This window comes from Heteronotia binoei, chromosome 5, assembly GCF_032191835.1.
Source record: "Heteronotia binoei isolate CCM8104 ecotype False Entrance Well chromosome 5, APGP_CSIRO_Hbin_v1, whole genome shotgun sequence".
Classification (NCBI taxonomy): domain Eukaryota; kingdom Metazoa; phylum Chordata; class Lepidosauria; order Squamata; family Gekkonidae; genus Heteronotia; species Heteronotia binoei.
In genome coordinates, this window is record NC_083227.1 from 121629177 (window position 1) to 121648203 (window position 19027).

Genomic DNA, 19027 nt, shown 5'->3' on the forward strand with positions numbered 1-19027 from the left:
GATTTCTTCTGTTATTTTTGCTGTGAAAACTTGGGGACAAACTCAAGCTAATGAACTGCCCCAACCATTCTCCAACTGTGCTAATCCTTCTACCCAGCAGGGTCAAAGATAGGATCCTCTCTGCAGCCCACCTTGAATGATTTGGAGGCAGCAGACACAAAAGGAGACATGCAAACACAAAAGGCAGTACATACAGACATGAAAAGAGGTACATGCCTCTCCTGTGTTGTTGCTGTTTCTTCAGAAGTATCCAGACCACTTTCTCTGAAGCCTGCCTTGGATAAATCTGAGACAACAGATGAGAGAAGATACACACTTTCCTCCATGCTGCCCAGGTGGGATCCAGGGATGGGTCTTTGCAGCCCACTCTGGACCCAAGGTGACAACATTAGCAATGCAGAAGGTGACAGCAATGACAGGCACATATGCCTCTCCCCTGCCATGTTTGTCATTCTTTACCAGTTTGACAGTCCAAGTAGTGGCTTCGGTTTTTGTGTGATGAACCAGTCCTGTCATGGGAGGAAGAGAAGAAGAAGTAGAAGAGGAGGAGGAGTATTGGATTTATACCCCACCCTTCACTACCTGAAGGAGTCTCAGAGTGGCTTACAATCTCCTTTCTCTTCCCCTCTCCACAACAGACACCCTGTGAGGTAAGTGGAGCTGAGAGAGCTCTGGCAGAAACTGCTCTTGAGAGGAACAGCTCTGTGAGAGCTTTTGACTGACTCAAGGTCACATCAGCAGAAGTGGGGAATCAAACTTGGTTCTCCCAGATAAGAGTCCATGCACTTAACCACTACACCAAATTGGTTTTATGTAATTACTGACATTCAGCTAGTACATGGGGAATCTTGGGCTTGTCAGCATCCTCATGCATTAGCTGAATGTCAGGATGCCGTGAGGCCTCAACCATTAGATCCTGCTAGCACAAAAAATGCTGATCCTTGTAAACTTAGAAGTGTGATGCATTTCAAGGCATTTCCCACACTTGCTAGTGAGTTTCTGCTACACTAGCTCAGCTGCAGTCTGCAGGAAATATATTACGATATTATAATGTGATGAAAATACTCAACATTTATAATGCATTATACTTACAAGATCTAAAGTAGTCTAGCAAACTGAATAAAGGTCAAACATATATTCTTCTGTGATGGGCATGGCTACATTTAACTCTGCACAATGTCTTAAGAACAAACAATGGCCTAGAGCCCTCAAATTTAACCAGTAGCAGCAGTGTTTTTATATATGATGCTCCTATATAAAGAACATTCTGAGTATTTTTTCCTTGTCATCGCCATGACCTTTGGGGGGGCAGTTTTATTGCTTCATCAATATAAATGGTGAATGGCCCATAATGCTGTCATCCTTTTCTCTCAATAGTGTGTTCCCACTGATGTTGTGGAATTGAAAAGATCTTGCCTAAAGGGCAAATTTAGTTATACTTGTTATTGGCTTCCATCCATTTGGTTTAGTCAGGATAATATAAAGTTGTGTCATAATCCCACATAGCATCCCTGAACCCTAAATCCATATGTTAATGCCTATTTTGGGGTGAAAGGGGAAGGTTACTAGCCAAGAAGACAGGCCATGAGCTATTTGTGTCAGATTTTTTTGTCCCCTTTTCTATTCTTATTAGGTTTCTAGATATAAACAAGAACAGACAAAACACAAATTAAATCCCAGGCCTTTTTTAAAGAGCATATGACCAGAGAACAGAGATGTGTGGATAGGTTTTCAATTACACATCAATACCCAAATGAGATTAGCAAGAACACTAAACAATGCCATAAAAATCTCTGGCATTACAATTATCACCAAATGGTTTAGCAGTTATTGGACACTTGTTCATATGTTAACTGGCTCACCTGCCTCTGACTCTTACAAATGAAATGCTCTTGAGTATATATTAAAAACTGTCTGACTCCTATGCTAATACCCCAGCATTTCAATTAGTGTTATCAGAGCAGACATTTGTTAGCACTTCTGGATACAAATAAGTAAGGCACCACCACCTTTCACACCGTGCAGATCTCCTGGGTGGGATAATTAAATAATGACTGAAGGAAATGAGTCTGCATATCAGCATGATCTTTCAACAAAGGCTCTTTTCTGTTCCACAGATTTCTCTTAAACCTAGAAAATGTCATAAGTTTCATAACACTTTTTTACAAGATAAATGCAGGGAGGGAGAACACAGAATCATCTTATGAGCTATCAATGCTAACCTTAAGTGCTTACAATTAAAAAAGTGCCATGAAAATAGTACAATCTGAACATGAGCTTTTCCAATGCTAACTTTTATTTTGTTATGAGGATTTTTAAAATATAAACCACAACCCAGAAATAAATATAATATCAACAATCAAAGAAGAAATGTGTGCAGAGTTTTCATGTACAGGATTACTTTGTCCAGGACATGCATATGTAGACTAGAGGTGAAATGGAGACAGCTGAATTTTTGCTCTTTTCTTGCCTTCTGAGATGCTCTTCCTCCTATTGCAGCAACATGGCTACAAAACCAGTCCTTTACACAGTGGTTACACAGAAGCTAGCAACATATATGTATGGGCAAGCATCATGTCGATCAGTTGGGTAAGTATCCAATGAAATGTTCAGGTCCAACAGGCATCTATCAGACCATATTTATGTGAATTACAAGTTTTGCTTTATCTATTTCTAATTTTAAAAGGTTTCTCAGTTCCAGTACTTCTACAACATGATAGCTGAGAATAATCATTTGCCTTTTAATGTGAAAAGAAATAGTGAAAAGAAAAAGATTTCCCATGACAGCATACTGATACTTTGAAGTTTTATTACCCACTTGATAGCGGGAAGAAGTTCCATCAAGTGTAGAAATCCTGGGACTGTATAGCAAGCAAGGTAGAAACAATGTAGCATTTTGGTTTTGGTTTTTTTTAAGAATAAAAAGTTCCAATCCACATGGTTCTTTATACAACTAAAATATGTGACTGCAAGCCCATGAAAAATATTTTATAAACACAAAACAATGATTCATGTTCACTACGTGTCAAAAACAAAATCTGCAGAGGTTAGAATTTGATGCTTGCAGCCTGGAGCAACGCTGCTAGGCTGCATTAGCAGGCTTTGCCTCCCTGGGAGGGAAGGGAGGATTGGCGGCCCGTTTGGACGCGTATTTGAGGGAGCGGGGCCAGGCTGTTGTAACGACCAGACCTCCGCTCCCTGCTTCAGTCCCGGACAAGATCAGTCTGGGCGAGGAGCATGTTTCGAGTGGCGCGTTTTTTCCACGCTGGAGAGGAGGCCCCGTTTCTTTGCGGCGGTGTGCCTCTGGGTGTGGCGGTGGCCGCTTCAGCGGTCAGCGGTCTTCCTGTGTGGGAGCTGGGGGCTCCCTGGCTCATCTGTGGCTAAGTTGAACGAGCTCCTTGGGTCGTCGGTGGCTGCTTGAGGGTGCTTTCTATAAGGCTGTAGTATTGCTCTTTATTCTTTCCTTTGCTTGGGGCGGCCTGCCCTCTCCCTCCTTTTTGGCAGGGAAGGGATTTTTTGTTGGGGGCTGGGACTCCCGGCGGGAGTTAGGGGGATTGTTGCCTTAACTGGGTCAGCCATTTGTTCACTTCCCTGTAATTGTCTGGGCTGTTGGCCATATTGGGTTCCCTTTCTTGTTTAAGGGAGGGCAGCCATTTTAGGAGGCTCTTGTTTGGAAGCCATTTTGAGGTTCTTCCTTAGCTTATAAAGATGTCTGGTGGAAAGGGGTCTGGTAGGTCTAAAGGGAAAAAGCCAGTACCTAACGCCCCTAAGGCTCCTGCCAAGAGGCCTCCACCCCCGTTGTCATCGTCTGATGAGAAGGGTGATGTGGCTGTTAATGCTAACATTATGCAAAGGCTGCAGGCTCTGGAACAGGTGATGGGTATTCCTCCTGCAGAAAGGGTGGAGGGGGAAAGGGCTTCTAAAAGGGGGCGCCAAGCTAATGTGTTAACCAGGTTGTCTATCTTTGAGGGCAGATCTGGTGCATTCATCGCTGGTGGTGCCATGGGTCTCGGTGGTCTAGATGTGGGATCAGTATCATCTTCAGGAGCAGCTGGAGTTGGGTCAGTGCTGGTTCCTGCTGGATTTGTGGGTAAGGCTGGGGACAATTTGCAGGCATATGCTGGGCAGGCTCGGCCGTGGGGACCTTGGGGTCCTGCCTCGCTGGCTGGGCAGAGCATTCCTGCTGTGAGTACAGGGTTTGCTTCCCCCTCAGGGAAGGGCTCTTTCTCAAATTGGGCTTGGCTAGTTGGACAATGTGGCCCTTGTGGGGCTTGGCCAGGTGTGGGGCAGCAGGTTATTGCACACTCTTTTATGGGGAATTGGGGCGCCCCTTCTCCTTATGGGATGGTCCCTTTTATGGCGTTGACCTTTGGGGATGTAGCTTTGCCTTTGGAGGACCGTTTGCTACCCTAAACAAAGGAGAAAATTTTAAAGGGTGAGTATGTGGATTTTCCCCCCCTCGTTTTTCGGGAGTTGGAAAAAAAGGATAAAGAGGAGTTAGATGAAAAAGAAAAGTTGAAGAAGCGTAAAGTGGAGCGGACCTGGGCTAATTGGCTTCTGGGGTTTTTTATTTACACTGGGGTGATTGCACAGGCTCAGCCATGGAGGCTGCCTTTATCGAATACATGGACATAATTTATAAGGGGTACACGACGTTTAGCTGGCATGCCTGGATGCAGTATGATGAGGAGTTCAGGATGAGGGCCGCTTTATACCCTTCCCTTCAGTGAGACCGTATTCACCAGCAGCTGTGGCTGCAGGTCATGTCTCCAACGCAGCCAAATTTAGGTGACCGCTCTGATAGCAGTCATTTGGTGACCAGGTCAGCTGCAACCTCCTCAGCATTGTCAGGCTCTTCCCGCAGTTCTGCGGGGCAGGCTGTTCAAACCCGCCTGCTTTGTTGGGAATTCGGTTCTCAGGGAGTGGGTAGCAGAAAGGCTTGCCAGTTCAAGCATGAATGCCCCATGTGTGGTGGGTCTCACTCCTTCAATAACTGCCCAAATGCTTAGGTATGCATGAACCAAAAGAAGCCTGGAGGGGGAGGAGAAACATATCAGGCTGGAAAAGGGGCCCAGTTCGATAAAGGTGGGTCCTCCTGAGTGCTGGCTGTCTAGGTACCTGCGAAGGACTGACAGTGTTTACCTGCTAAAAGGTTTTAAGTTTGGTTTTAGGATCCCTTTTCCGGGGCCCCGGCTTCCATTTATGTCTGGGAATCTTAGTTCCGTTAAGGGTTTAGAACAGGCTGTCAAAGATAAGATTGCCAAGGAGTTGGCTGAGGGCAGGATTTTGGGCCCGTCTACCCATCCTCCTGTGCATAACCTTAGGGCTTCCCCATTGGGCGCTGTGCCTAAAAAGGCACCTGGGGAATTTCGTTTGATTCACCATGTTTCCTTCCCCAGAGGGAAGTCTGTTAATGATGGGATTCCTGAGCATTTATGCTCCGTTAGGTATACCAACTTTGATCAGGCCGTAGCGTTGGTGAGACACTGCAGGGAGGGTACAGAGTTGGCAAAATGAGATATTAAATCTGTATTTCGCCTTCTACCAGTGCATCCTACTGATTTCAAGCTCTTGGCATTTTCTTTTGAGAGTCAATTTTACATGGATAGAGCATTTCCAATGGGCTGCTCTGTATCATGTTCAGTTTTTGAGTGTTTCAGCACATTCTTATAATGGGATGTTTGGGGAAAAGTGGGTTTTCAGGACGCCATTCATTATTTGGATGACTACCTTTTTGTGGGTCCTGAGGGGATGGGGCATTGTGCACAGCCGCTGTCTGGCTTTATAGAGCTGGTCGCAGAACTTGGGGTTCCTTTGGCTCCGGAAAAAACGGAGGGTCCGGCCCAAAAGCTGACCTTCTTGGGGATTGAGATTGACACCATGGCACAGCTGTCTAGGATACCTTTCAAAAAATAGTAGAGTTAAGGAGTAGGATTCATTCCTTTCTTCTTAAATGGAAGGTAACCTTGATTGAGTTGCAGCAGCTGGTAGGGCATCTTAACTTTGTTTGCAAACTGGTTGCCCCGGGGCAAGCCTTTCTCCGAAGGCTCTGTGATGCTATGGCAGGACTACGCTTGCCTTAGCATAGAACGTGGGTTACCAGCAGCATGAGGGAAGATTTGAGGGTTTGGCAAGAATTTTTGGAGTCCTTTAATGGGGTCTCTTTTTGGAAAGATGATATGAGGCTTGAAGCTGAGCTCCATGTCATGTCTGATGCGGCTGGGTCTTTATTTATTTATTTTATGATTTATATCCCGCCCTTCCCAACAAGTGTCTCAGGGCGGCTCAGGGTGGCGGTTTTGGAGTCTATTTCCATGGACATTGGTGCGCTGATAGCTGGTCAGACTCCTGGAGGCTGGTAGGAGTGAACCGAGATCTTACGTTTCTCGAGTTCTTTCCCATTCTAGTCACGGTTTGGCTGTGGGGGAAGGGTATGGCCAATTGCACTGTTCATTTTTGGTGCGATAATATGGCAGTAGTCCATGTCATTAATTCCCTTTCATCCAGATCTCAGCGGGTGATGAGGTTGGTGAGGGCCTTCACTCTGCATTATCTGCAGCTTAACATATTGTTTTTAGCCAAGCATGTCCCTGGGGTGAGTAATGGAGTGGCTGACGCTCTCTTTCATAAACAGATGGAGAGATTTTGTCAGCTGGCCCTGGATGCCAACTGAGAGGTGGTGCCAATGCCCCAGGAGCTATGGCTGATTGGAGAGCCGAGGCCTGCAGAGCAACAGGCCTAGCCATTGTGCCTAGCATCAGGAAGTCTTACGAACGGGCTGTGCGGCAGTTTGAAGACTTTAGGGCTGAGGTAGGGTATCGCATCTTTTGGCCCCTACCCAGTGGAGCAGTTGCTCCACTACTGTGTTTCGCTTCGAGGTAAGGGATTGGCCGTGCGATCCATTAGGGGGCGCCTGTCTGCATTGGCTTTTGCTAGTAAGGCACTGGGTTATAAGGAAGAAACAGCTATTTTCATCTTTGGAAAAATGCTGGAGGGGTGGGCCAGAGAGGCTGGACATAGGCTGGATACTCAGAAACCTATGTCCCCTCTGATTCTTAAGGGCCTGAAGGGGGTTTGGAACACAGTGTGTGCTTCATATTTTGAGGCATCTTTGTTTCATGCGGCATTTTTAGTAGCTTTTTTCGGGACCCTTAGAGTCAGTGAGCTAGTGGCACGGTCTAGAAACGATGTTTATGTAATGCTCTGTTGCTAAGGGATTTGAGGTTATCTGAGAGTAAGGCGGTGATTACTGTCCGTTGCTCTAAGATGGACCAGTATCAAAAAGGTACCGTGCTTGAGCTTGGCAATTGTTCAGAGCTTGAGCTGTGCCCAGTTGCCGCGTTGGCTGCTTATTTGGCAGTTCGGGGGCACAAGGTGGGTTGTTTGTTCTATCACGATAATGGGAACCCGCTAACGAAACATCAATTTTGGGCTATGACGTTATGGGCTTTAGGTGAGCTGGGGTTGTCTGGGATGTGGTTTGGGACCCATTCCTTTAGAATTGGGGCGGCCTCGACAGCTGCCACCCTGGCGTATCCTTCCTCCTCCATTCAGCGCTTGGGCCGTTGCCGCTCATCTGCTTACAAATTTTATGTTCGATCTTTGCTCAGTCCCTAGTTTGGTTTGTTTGGCTAATATGTTACTGGTTATGTTCTTGTTTGACTATTTTTTCTATTTAGATGCTGTAGTTCCTGGCCAGAGGAGCCGAGTTCTCATCTGTGGCCATAGCTATGTGTTTTGGGTCGCTCATCAGGCGTGGAGAACTTTGGTCGGCTCTCAGCTGGGACTCAACCAATATGTTTGTATCGAGTGGCAGGGGTGCCAGGGCCTTCAGTGGCTGGGCCTGCTGCCTTTGTTATTCCAAGGGAGTATGGACCTTCCTCTTCAGGTTCTATTATTCACCTGGGAGGGAATGATCTTGGGCAAGTAAAAAGCAAAGCTTTAGTCTGGCAGGCCCGGGAGGATTTTCAGTACATTAGGGAGCAATGGCCTGGGACCACTATAATTTGGTCAGCCATGCTTCCTCACCTTGTTTGGCGCAGTGCGTGGGACCCTGCAGCTATTGAGAGGGCATGCTACAAAGCTAAAAAGGAAATTAGGAAGGCATTGGAAAGGGGGTTGGGCCACTTTTTGCCCCATTCGGACATTTCTACGGAATTTCCTGATCTCTACAGAGGGGATGGGGTAATATGCTTTTCTTGAGAGATCTCCGACAAGGGTTGCGGGTGGCCTTGGGCCGCCTGGTGGGTGCTAAGCCCTAAGTTGAGACTTGGCCTTAGTGGTGGCAGGTTGCTCTGGGTTTAGGGTATTATGTGGCTAGGGAAGGACCATGAAGCGTCCCCCTTTTGGGGAATTAGAGGTCTGGCATGATCAACCTTGGGATTTGGTGACCAGGGGTGGGGAGAATGCAGACCGACCTGGAGGCTCGACTAGAGGGTGCCTTCCATTGAGACGTGCATCTGGTGGTTGGACCCTCTGGGACATGCCTCCCTGCTGGGCCAGCCTGGCACGAGCTGTGTCACACAGCTCCAACTGGGGGCTGGGTCTCTCACCCGTGAAGGGCAGGGGAACGGTCTGTTGAGACCCCTAGCCCTGACCAGGCCGCAGTTTGGGTGCCCTTGCCGTTTATTATGATGATTAATAAAGTGGCCCATTATTTATACTAATGCATTGTGTCCAAGACTTCATTCCGACTTGGGGGGCAATTTGATGCTTGCAGCAATGCTGCTAGGTTGCATTAGCAGGCTTTGCCTCCCTGGGAGGGAAGGGAGGCTTGGCGACCCGTTTGGGCATGTATTTTAGGGGGTGGGGCCAGGCTGTCATAATGGCCAGACCTCCACTCCCTGCTTCAGTCCCGGACAAGATCGGCCCTCCCACTCACCCTGTTTGTTAGGTCAGCGATTGCTTGTCGTCTCATTTTTGGGGGGGCTGGGTAGGAATTTTTTACTCTCCAGCTGATTGGCAGTTGCTGGGGTGTGTTTTTGCCTACCCTACATAGCAGAGCAGTGGATTGTGGATTTGGCTATCGGGAAGTGCTTTTAAATAGGTGGTCACTTTAGTTGGCAGATTTTTCTGGGTTTAGGGTACTATGAGGCTAGGGGAGGACCATGAAGCACCCCCCTTTTGGGGAATTATGGGTCTGGCATGATCAACCTTGGGGTTTGGTGACCCGGGGTGGGGAGAATGCAGACCGTCCTGGAGGCTCGACTAGAGGGTGCCTTCCATTGAGACATGCGTCTGGTGGTTGGACCCTCTGGGGCATGCCTCCCTGCTGGACCAGCCTGGCGGGAGCCATGTCACACAGCTCCGGCTGGGGGCTGGGTCTCTCGCCCGTGAATGGCAGGGGAGTGGTCTGTTGAGACCCCTAGCCCTGACCAGGCCGCAGTTTGGGTGCCCTTGCCGTTTATTATGATGATTAATAAAGTGGCCTATTATTTATACCAATGCATTGTGTCCGACTCTTCATTCCGACTTGGGGGGCAAAATGACATTTTCCCTTTAAGTTAGATGGAAAATAATCTATTAATAGACTCTATTTGAGTGTTTGACCCCTCTTTAGCCTGAAGTCTCAGTGGTAGAGTATCTGCTTTGCATGCAAAAGGCCCTGTGTTCAATCTCCTACAATTAAAGTTAAAGAATCAAATTATAGATGATCTGAACAACCTCTATTTATGATTCTGCCAGAATGTGCAGGTATAGATGAATAGACATAGGGAGAGGTGTGCAGCTTCACGTGCTCAAGTTGTAAATTCATGCAAAATAAATGTATAGATTGTAGATTAATTTTTGTTCCAGTATAGGAGAAAGAAGGATTGCAGGGTAGGCAGTAAGTAGAGGTTGGAACTGAAGTCCATTAAGTGGGGTCAGAAGGTGGTAGAGCACTTTCACCAAGGATATGACTTGGCAGTCATCAATAATAAACATAACATTTATATCTATGGTACTTTTCTGAACACTCAGATTGCTTCACATACATTATATATGTACTCATGCAGGTGAAAATAGGCTGCTCAGTTTTGTTGGAGACTGCTGCAAGTGCAGGTCGAACTACTGATAAAAATAAAAAGTTTTGATCACAGTATGGATGCTGAATTCTAGCATTTCCATTCCTAACCCACAGTGCTTCAGACATGGAAGCATACAATAATGCATGTGTTAATGAGACTGTCTTTTCCTCTAAAATTAAGTTAAGATTCTCATTTTGACTCTCTGTGCTCAGTTTGTTAGTCCTGCTGGGGCAGGGTTTCAATAAAACTTATACTGGCTGTTGGGAAAAACATCAGCTTAGATCCACAAGGAAATTTCCACTGATGGACTTGCCTTCCACTTGCCTCTCCCCTGCTGCTGTTGCCTAAATTACTACCTGAAATACTACCCTTGTGGGATACAAGAACTGTATGTAAGGGGAATTGGAGATATGGCATAGGAGAAGAAGAAAAAAAACCCTGCCCCCATCTGCAGAACTCCTCCACTGAATGTAGAAAGAACCTGGTCCCAAAGTAGAGTTAGCACTAAATATAAAATGAAATGCACAAAATAAACATTTGGATTTGGTGGAAGCAACATTGTTGTGAAGATGGCATACATTTCTCAGAGTTCTTGTGAGGAATTTAATCAGCATTTGGTGAGACAGTAAACATTATATTCCAATTGTGCAGTATGTTTTGAAGAATGGGAACATGTTTGTGACAATAGAGGTGTATGCCTCTAGAATGCAAGGATGACTTCTGAGCAGCAGAAATCTTACTTCAGTCTTGAAACATCAGGCAACAGATGAATACAAATAAACAGATGGGAGGAGCCCAAGGGAACAGTGATATTAATCAGATAATCATTCTAATCCCTGAGTTTCGGCACAGCAGCTGTTTTGCCATGGACAATTTTTATGCATCAGAGCAGACATGCAATCTGTACAGGGATATACACAACGTGTCTCGTTATTTCCACAGATATGCCTTCCTGAATGTTGGTCTGGACATGATCAGGGCACTTTTCTGGAAATTCAGTTATGTTATTTTGAGCATGTTTATCAGTCACTGGGCTGTGTCAGATTCCATGATCTAACTGTATATCAGCTTCACTGTCTCTTTTTGCAGAAACTGTCCAAATATTCTGAAACCTGCTGTTTCAAGACATGTCTCTGTAATAGTAAATATGAATTATTTCTACCTCAGGAGTGAATATTATCCCCAATTTTGGAATGCAAAATGAAATTCCTAAGTAATTATGAGAAAAGGGGTGTGTGTCTGTATTTGCTACAGGTGTTGGAGAGTCCTTGGACAAAATGCCCTCAGTGGATTCCCCTACCTGGGTGGGTCAACTGGTTTACTACTGCTGATGGCCTGCCTTCTTTCTATAGGCCCAGTTTGCATAGCTGCTCAGATAGTTGTTGTTAGCTATCCTATTTCCTTAGTACTTTCTTTGCTTGTACAGTCAAAATGGGAAGACACACAGACAGCAACAGCAAAAGGAGAAACAACTAGTGACAATTTCCAATGACTTTTGCAAGAGCTGCTTAAGACCTGCAAGGTCACAGTACCTTAAATTAAAGTCAGAGGGAGGAAAGTAGTGAGTGAGCTGGGTAAGAAGGGAAAGGTCCTGAGCTGGATAAGAATGAAGAATGACTATCTCATTGCATTTTAAAAAGCTCTTTGGCCATTTGTGTCCTGTCCTTTCATCCCTGTATTTCTTATACCAGGGATGGCCAAACTATGGCTTGGGAGCCACATGTGGCTCTTTCACACATATTGCATGGTTCTCTAAGCCCCCGCTGCCCTGTTGTCTGGCTTGGAGAAGGCATTTGTTTCCTTAAATCACTTCTCCAAGCTAAGCCAGATGGCAGCTTGGAGTATGCATTTAAAGTTAAAGTTGCTTTTGTTCCACCTCCCCCCATCTATTTGCCTTCCTTCCTTGTGGCTCTCAAATGGCGGGGAGGGACAGTGGCTCAGTGGTAGAGCATCTGCTTGGTAAGCAGAAGGTCCCAGGTTCAATCCCCGGTATCTCCAGCTAAAAAGGGTCCAGGCAAATAGGCATGAAAAACCTTAGCTTGAGACCCTGTAGAGCCACTGCCAGTCTGAGTAGACAGTACTGACTTTGATCGACCAAGGGTCTGATTCAGTATAAGGCAGCTTCATATGTTCATAAGTTCAAACGTCTGACTTTCATGTGGCTCTTACATTAAGCAAATTTGGTCACTCCTGTTTTATAATAATTTTGTGTCTTAATGCAATTTTATGTTGTTTTAATTGATGCTAGCTGCCCTCAGCCCATCAAAGGAGGGCAGGATATTAATAAAATAAAATAAAATAAATTATATTATACTTACACATATGTTATTATAGGAATGATTTCTCATTAGTAATTTCTTCCTATCTGATGCCAATTTTTTTTTTCATAAGCAGACTGGAGTATGTGATTTGGATGACCTCACCAGCTAAATTGTGCTTAAAACTTAGATGAAATTGCTCGAATATGTATGACTTCAAAAGGAAAACTTCCACTCCTAAGAACTCTAAAGTTTTTTCTTTGTTCATGAGTAATTTTTTCCTATTTGATACCAAGGCTTTTTGATAAGCAGACTTAAGAGTGGGTCTAAAAAAGAGTATCTTTAAAAATTGGTATTTACTAGAGAATATCCCTTTATGAGATTTAAAAAACTACCCTACCCTATGATTGCTTTTAGGAGAACCAAGGATTTGAAGGAATGTCTAATTCCTAGTAACACCCATAAATGTGTTAGTTAACAAACAGTTCTACCTTGTACTAACTTTCCCCAGGGACATTTTGCCTGCGGAAATTGTAATTGTTATAAGTTGCAATATGAAATACGTTATCTACCCTTTAGATAAGAAAAAAAATACATTTTAAAGGATTTTGCAACATGTAACTCTACATAGGATATAAATACCATCCAATGCCCGTGTGAAAAACTTTATGTTGGTAAAACAACTAGAAATTTAAAAACATGCATAGTAGAATACAAAAGTAATATAACATTGAGCCAAGAAAGAATGCGGCTTCCCCTGCCTAGCACACTCCAAATTTGGAGTGCGTTGGGCAGGGGAAGGCGCCGAGTATTCTTTCTGGACTTTAAGGGATCAGGGGAGCTTCCCCGATCCCTGAAAGCCCAGAAGGAACCAGCCTTCCCCTAACCAGCAGGGGATGCATGGAGTGCCCAGTGTGATGACATCACCTCTGTGTGACATCATCAGAGTGCACATGCTTTGCACACATGCAATTAATTTGCTCCTGGGGTTGGGGGTGGATGGGCATGCATTGGGGTTCTGCCTCGGGCACCAGAACCCCATGAGCCGGGCCTAATCTTATAAGCAAAAATTTTACTTTGTGAGTTACTACTATTAAAATTGTGAGCTACTGGCATTAAAGTTGTGAGCTACCACATAGATTATTATGCTCTGGTGTCATCCTTCCTGAGCTAAGACAAAAATGTGTGAGCTGAAAGCTAAAAATCTGTGCGTTAGCTCACACTAACTCAGCTTAGAGGGAACACTGATCACGGTCCCTCTGATTTTATTTTTTGGGCTATGCAGATATTAACCTGTAAAAATTAAATGCTGCTACTGAAAAAAAGAAGCAGACTGGATTGTTAGGGTTAAATGTGTCTTTAGAATTGCATCAGCTTTTGCTTTTTGTTTTTTAAAAAGGAAGATATTATTTCAACTGGATTTCAGAATATAGTAAAGTTCTTCCAGAGATCTTTTACTCTTTTTGAAGAACTACTGCAAGACGAATAATTTGGTAACATTTATTTAGGCACAGTAAAAAGATTTCATTATTTTGGAGCCAAAACCTGTTGGGTGCTGGACAGCCTTATCTTATCCCTGGTCTTTACAAGGAGTTTCTGTTCCTCATGCAATCTCAAGGACAGATTAAGCTCTAGTGGTTTTGTATGTGACTGATATTTTAGGACCTGGATTTTTTAATACAATATCTTATTTGTATAGTTTTAACTATAATTATATAAACTCAGTGTTATTATAGATTCCCCTGATGAACCCTGTTGGCACAACATGTAGGGAATTTTTGGAAATTTAATTAAGTAATAAAGTATAATTTTACCTGATTTTGCACCATAGGCCTTGGCCCTATTTTTTATCTCAAAAAAACAACTTTCAACATGAAATCAGAAATGTGGGCAAAAAGTTTGTGAGGAAACAGCTGTCTAAAAATTGATTTGTAAGATTTATTGGACTGAACTGAGACTATTTTCCCCCCAACATGCCCTGTATACATTCTTGTTTTGAAAGCCAGCAGATAATAGGATATACTGCACTATACTATGCAACACTATTTCTGTAACAAATAGGCACTTCAAGTACCTTACAATAAAAGTACTGCAATTAAAATAGTTCCAATCAGTAAACAAAATAAAATGCTAAAAGCATCCAGTGAATGCGTACATCTCCTAAACCAGTGTTTCTCAAACTGTAGCAATCTAGGAAGTCCATTAAGTATTTTTATGAATCTTCAAGTTCTTCTCTCTTCCCTTACCAGTGCTTACCACATACCAAATAGCTCCCTTTCAATGTGCTTGGCAAGTTGCCATGTTCCATGGAAGCTTTCACCCTCTAGTGTCCTCAGAACAATAATACCATGAGAACATCAGCCATACTTCAATATTAAAACATTTATTTGGTCAGAACCTGGCCTACAAGGTGAGGTGTAAGAAAGTATTGGTTCTATAAGGTGACAACTCAAAAGGCCCTGACCATTTTTAATCAATCTGCTGCCTTGATTGCAAAGGACTTTTCACTGGAGATAGCACCTTAATAACTTCTAGGTACAGGCTGGATGAACAAAAGTGGAAAGAGGATGGGAAATTTTGTCAGAGCTGCACAGTGTTACACACAACCTCAAATTCTGGTAACAAATTGAAAGGCAGCATTGCTTTGAGGATTGGCTACATCAGGGGTGTGCGGCTTAATATGCAAAAGAATTCCACAAAAAAAGCCCTGGATATAGATATCCTTATGGTCCCACAGGTGTACAGAAATCCTGGTTTGAAAAATACTGTCTTATATCCCTTCCATTTTCTTTATCCCACCATTCATCAAACCATATCACAACACTAGCCCACCTTGCTCAAGATAGCATTCAGTCGGTCTGTTTCACAATCTACCACTACTACTCGTTCCTTCTTCTTCTCCAGATTTTGGAAGAGTGACTTGTAATCCTCTTCTGTTGTTGTCATGACATTGACAGCTGTCACTTGCCAGTTTTTCTCTGCAGCTGTATCCAACACTTTTTGAAGGACTGACAACCCTGAGAAAGAAATAGAATGGATGAAGTTAGAAACAGAAACAAAGATGAATCCCAGATTCAGGTTTTTATGTACATCTTTCCTTATATCTTCTCATTACTGGCAATAGTCAGTAATATCAAAAACATTGTTCATTAGGTGCTTAAATGTATAATTCCACTTTTTAAAAATCTGTATAGTTTATCTCCATATAGCTCTTTAGAATGTGCAAACATTTTGCATTCATTATTACAAAAGTCCTGTAAAGGAAAGCACATTTCAGATGGGGAAAACTGAAAAACAGTAACTTGCCTAAGGCCACCAAGTAAATTAATTGATGAGGCAAGGCTTTTACTAAGGTCCCCAGTACTTCCTCTGACTAAAAAGCCCTTCCCCCATCCTTCCCTGATTGGTTTCATTGTTTACTCATAACTTACCCCGGTCAGCATCATAAATGTACATAAATTTCTGGCACTTGTGATATTCTATAACACTGATGAGGGCATCCTGCAGTTCAGGGCGCAGCTGAAGAACAAATTGGTTGGAAGTGTCAACGGGGAAGCTGGGTGTGATGAAACAGAGGTGGAGAGCCCCACAAAAGGATGTGAGCATATTGACAGTCCTTCTCTCATAAAAACCAAAGATAGCATAGACGCCCTTGGAGAACTGTGAACAGACTGTGGGGCAAAGGGGATAAAAAAGAAAGAAGTCAGAGAAGTCAAAGAAGCTGTTAAATAAACTAAACAAGCTTCTATTTCACTAGGTTATTAGTTTCTTTGTAAGTATGTTCAAATCCACTTTGCATCTCAGTGGACTGGGGAAATGAGTAATGAAGAATGCTTTCTCTATCTGTTGCCAGTTGCTTGGTTAGGATATCAGGTATTGGAGAGCTAAACTAGATGTAAAATCTGGCATGAGTTCCTCAATCCAATTTTCAGGCAGATGTGATGTTGAGGGAACTAATATTGCTGAGCGTTCCAGGGCCCAATTCATCTCAGGAGCATGGAACGGGGGGGGGGGGGGGGAGGGGGTTCAGTCTTCTCTCTTGAAGGAGGAGGAAGCACATGCCGTTCAATTAGAGTAGAAAGCCTATCTGTCCATCACATTGTTATCCTATCAAGAAGTCTGATGCGGCATGTATGATTTCCCCATTTTCTTCTCACAGTCCTACGAGGTAGCTGAGGTAAAGTGACTAGCACAAGGTCACACATAAATGTTCATGGCAGAATGGAAATTTGAACCAGGGTCTCCTACTTCCACATATTAATTTCCTACTCATTGCCGAAACACCATCCAGGATAACTGAGCTACAAAAGTTTTTGGACTTAAGTGACAGCCTCTCACCACACCATAAGTGCTCCCAGATTCTGCCATCATATTATATATACTACCTGAGCGCTGGGGAAATGGTATTTGACAAGATTAATTCAACACAGTAAGTACCATTCATGAAAGCAATATGCTTTTGCAAATTGATATAAAATTAAGAGTACACAAAATGGTCGTATTAACTATATGAGCAATAAATTGTACAAAATGTATTTAAACATTCAGTTCTTTCATGAAGACATATAAATAATAGCTGAAAAGAAAGGCTATTAAAATTAAACTCTAATAATGGTTCACAATCTAAAATTTACTTTCAAAAGTTCTTGTACAAAATTCAAAATAATTTGATGTGTCCAAAGTTTCAGCTCACTTTATTGTTTTATATTCACTTCCTGAAGAATCTGGCATAGCCTATGTATCTCAGGCATATTTGCCTTTAGGAATATGTAAATAAAGGAGACAGGCTCTAGAAGTCTTGCTGGAAGTTTCCAGGCAAAGGAACATAGAATTATTAAAGTATGGAGCTGGAAAATATTGGACTAAGGAGATATATGATGTTCAATGATATAGTTTTTTTTTTTTCTTATGGAAGAAACATAAAGGGAGGTTAGGAAAATGTAAACCAAGAAGCATTATAGCACTTTGGAGCAAATTACGTGCCACCACTTTTAGTTTTTTTGATATATTTCCAGCATATTGTATGTATGTGTATTATTCCTTGAGTGAGTGCATAAGAGAGAGTAATGGACAGATGGACGGTTCTGATACAGCAACAGTACCTCAGTCAGATTTCTCATTGTGAAAGTAAATAGGCATGTGCAATTATGCATCCATTTCACACATGGTAATCTTCAACCTACAGTCTACTACCTAATGTTTCAAGATTGCTGTTGGTCACAGGAAAAGTATGAGACTAGCAATTGTGGGAATGATTGTACGCAAAGTGAAAGTTTAAATCTGCAGAACCACAATCTCAGACACTTGCTGGATTATTACAGATCAACCTTTCTTCAATTATAATCTTAACAGTGGAGCTGAATAATAAGGAGAAATCCATCCTTAATAAAAGAAAAAACAAAAATAAAACTTCCTGATACAAAAATCTTTCAGCAATTGGGATTAAAAAAAAACAATTACAGATATTAACTGTATAAAACCTTGGAACCCCTCACTCATATTTAGCTTAGCATAATTAGTGAACAGGTTTTTTTGTATTTTTCTTGATTAAATGTCACATAACTGTACTTCACCGCATGCTTCCTGCATTTTACAGTCTCTTGACCCTGTTGATTTTTTTCATACCCTCACATAGAATGACTGTACTCATTTATTGTCTCTGAAGAAGTGAGCTATAGTCCATAAAAGCATATGTTTGAATATAATTGTGTTAATGTTAATGTTTAAGATATAATTCTTCAATTATAACCTTAACTGTGGAGCTGAATAATAGGGAGAAATCCATCCTTTCTAAAAGAAAAAACAAAAACAAAACTTCCTCATACAAAAATTCTTCAGCAATTGGATTTTTTTTAAAAAAAAAACATTACAGGTATTAACTATATATATACTATATAAAACCTGGGAATCCCCCACTCATATTTAGCTTAGCATAATTAGTGAACAGGTTTTTTGTATTTTTTAATTAGGTTTGAATGTCACATAACTATACTTCACCCCATGTTTCCTGCATTTTACAGTCTCTTGACCATGTTGATTTTTTTATACCCTGACATAAAAGACTGTACCTATTTATTGTATCTGAAGAAATGAGCAATAGTCCATGAAAGCATATGTTTGAATATAATTATGTTAATGTTTAAGGTATCACAAGCCACTTGTCTATTTTTGTTCTAACAGCTATCTCTCTGGAATTATAAATCCATAAAATCAGTGTTATGACCCTTATTTTTCATCTTAGTGGTTTACTTTTGTGGTACTATGTGACTTCCTGTAGTTTATTATGCTTAACAAGAGGAATTGATAGCTAGCTAGATGGCTGGCTGGTTGGCTAAACAGACAGATAGACATGAGTATTTCACAAAAGCATTTTACCATACATTCTTCCTAAACTTTGACAAAAGGCTCTATACCGGTTGGCAATGAGAATTACATGACTAGCTATATTGAAAAGGGAGCGATGTCCCTAGGGTATCTTCCCATTTACATAGTCTGCATCAGGAAAGGACAAACTTTTTGATACTGCAACATTATGTCATTTGACCTCTTTTCTTTCCCCCACTCATTTGTTATATTACAAACCCCTTAGTATTTGCATTTCAGGGGGGTGGGGAAGCTGCTGTAAACTACTCTGAGCTCAGGGTTGAGAACATGCTATAAATCACACAAAGAAAGAATGTTGGCTTTACTTCTGAGAATGCAGAATAGCTGAAAAGACTGCACTTCTGCATAGCTAAAACCCAAGATGAAAAAATGTCAGAC

General features: G+C 42.5%; 1 protein-coding gene across 7 annotated transcripts in view; it reads right to left on the bottom strand.

Annotated features, from left to right (window-relative positions):
* Positions 1-19027, bottom strand: part of GRIA1 (glutamate ionotropic receptor AMPA type subunit 1) — a 347765-nt gene that overhangs the window by 177673 nt on the left and 151065 nt on the right. For all 7 annotated transcript variants that reach the window (XR_009555461.1, XR_009555462.1, XM_060240281.1 and 4 more), the window contains 2 exons: positions 15697-15936; positions 15098-15282 (listed from right to left, as the gene is read on the bottom strand). Coding sequence is in view for 5 of the 7 variants with exons in the window: in XM_060240281.1 (XP_060096264.1) it covers positions 15098-15282; positions 15697-15936 (425 nt within the window). In the remaining 2 variants the exon portion in view is untranslated. The remainder of the gene's footprint in view (positions 1-15097; positions 15283-15696; positions 15937-19027) is intronic.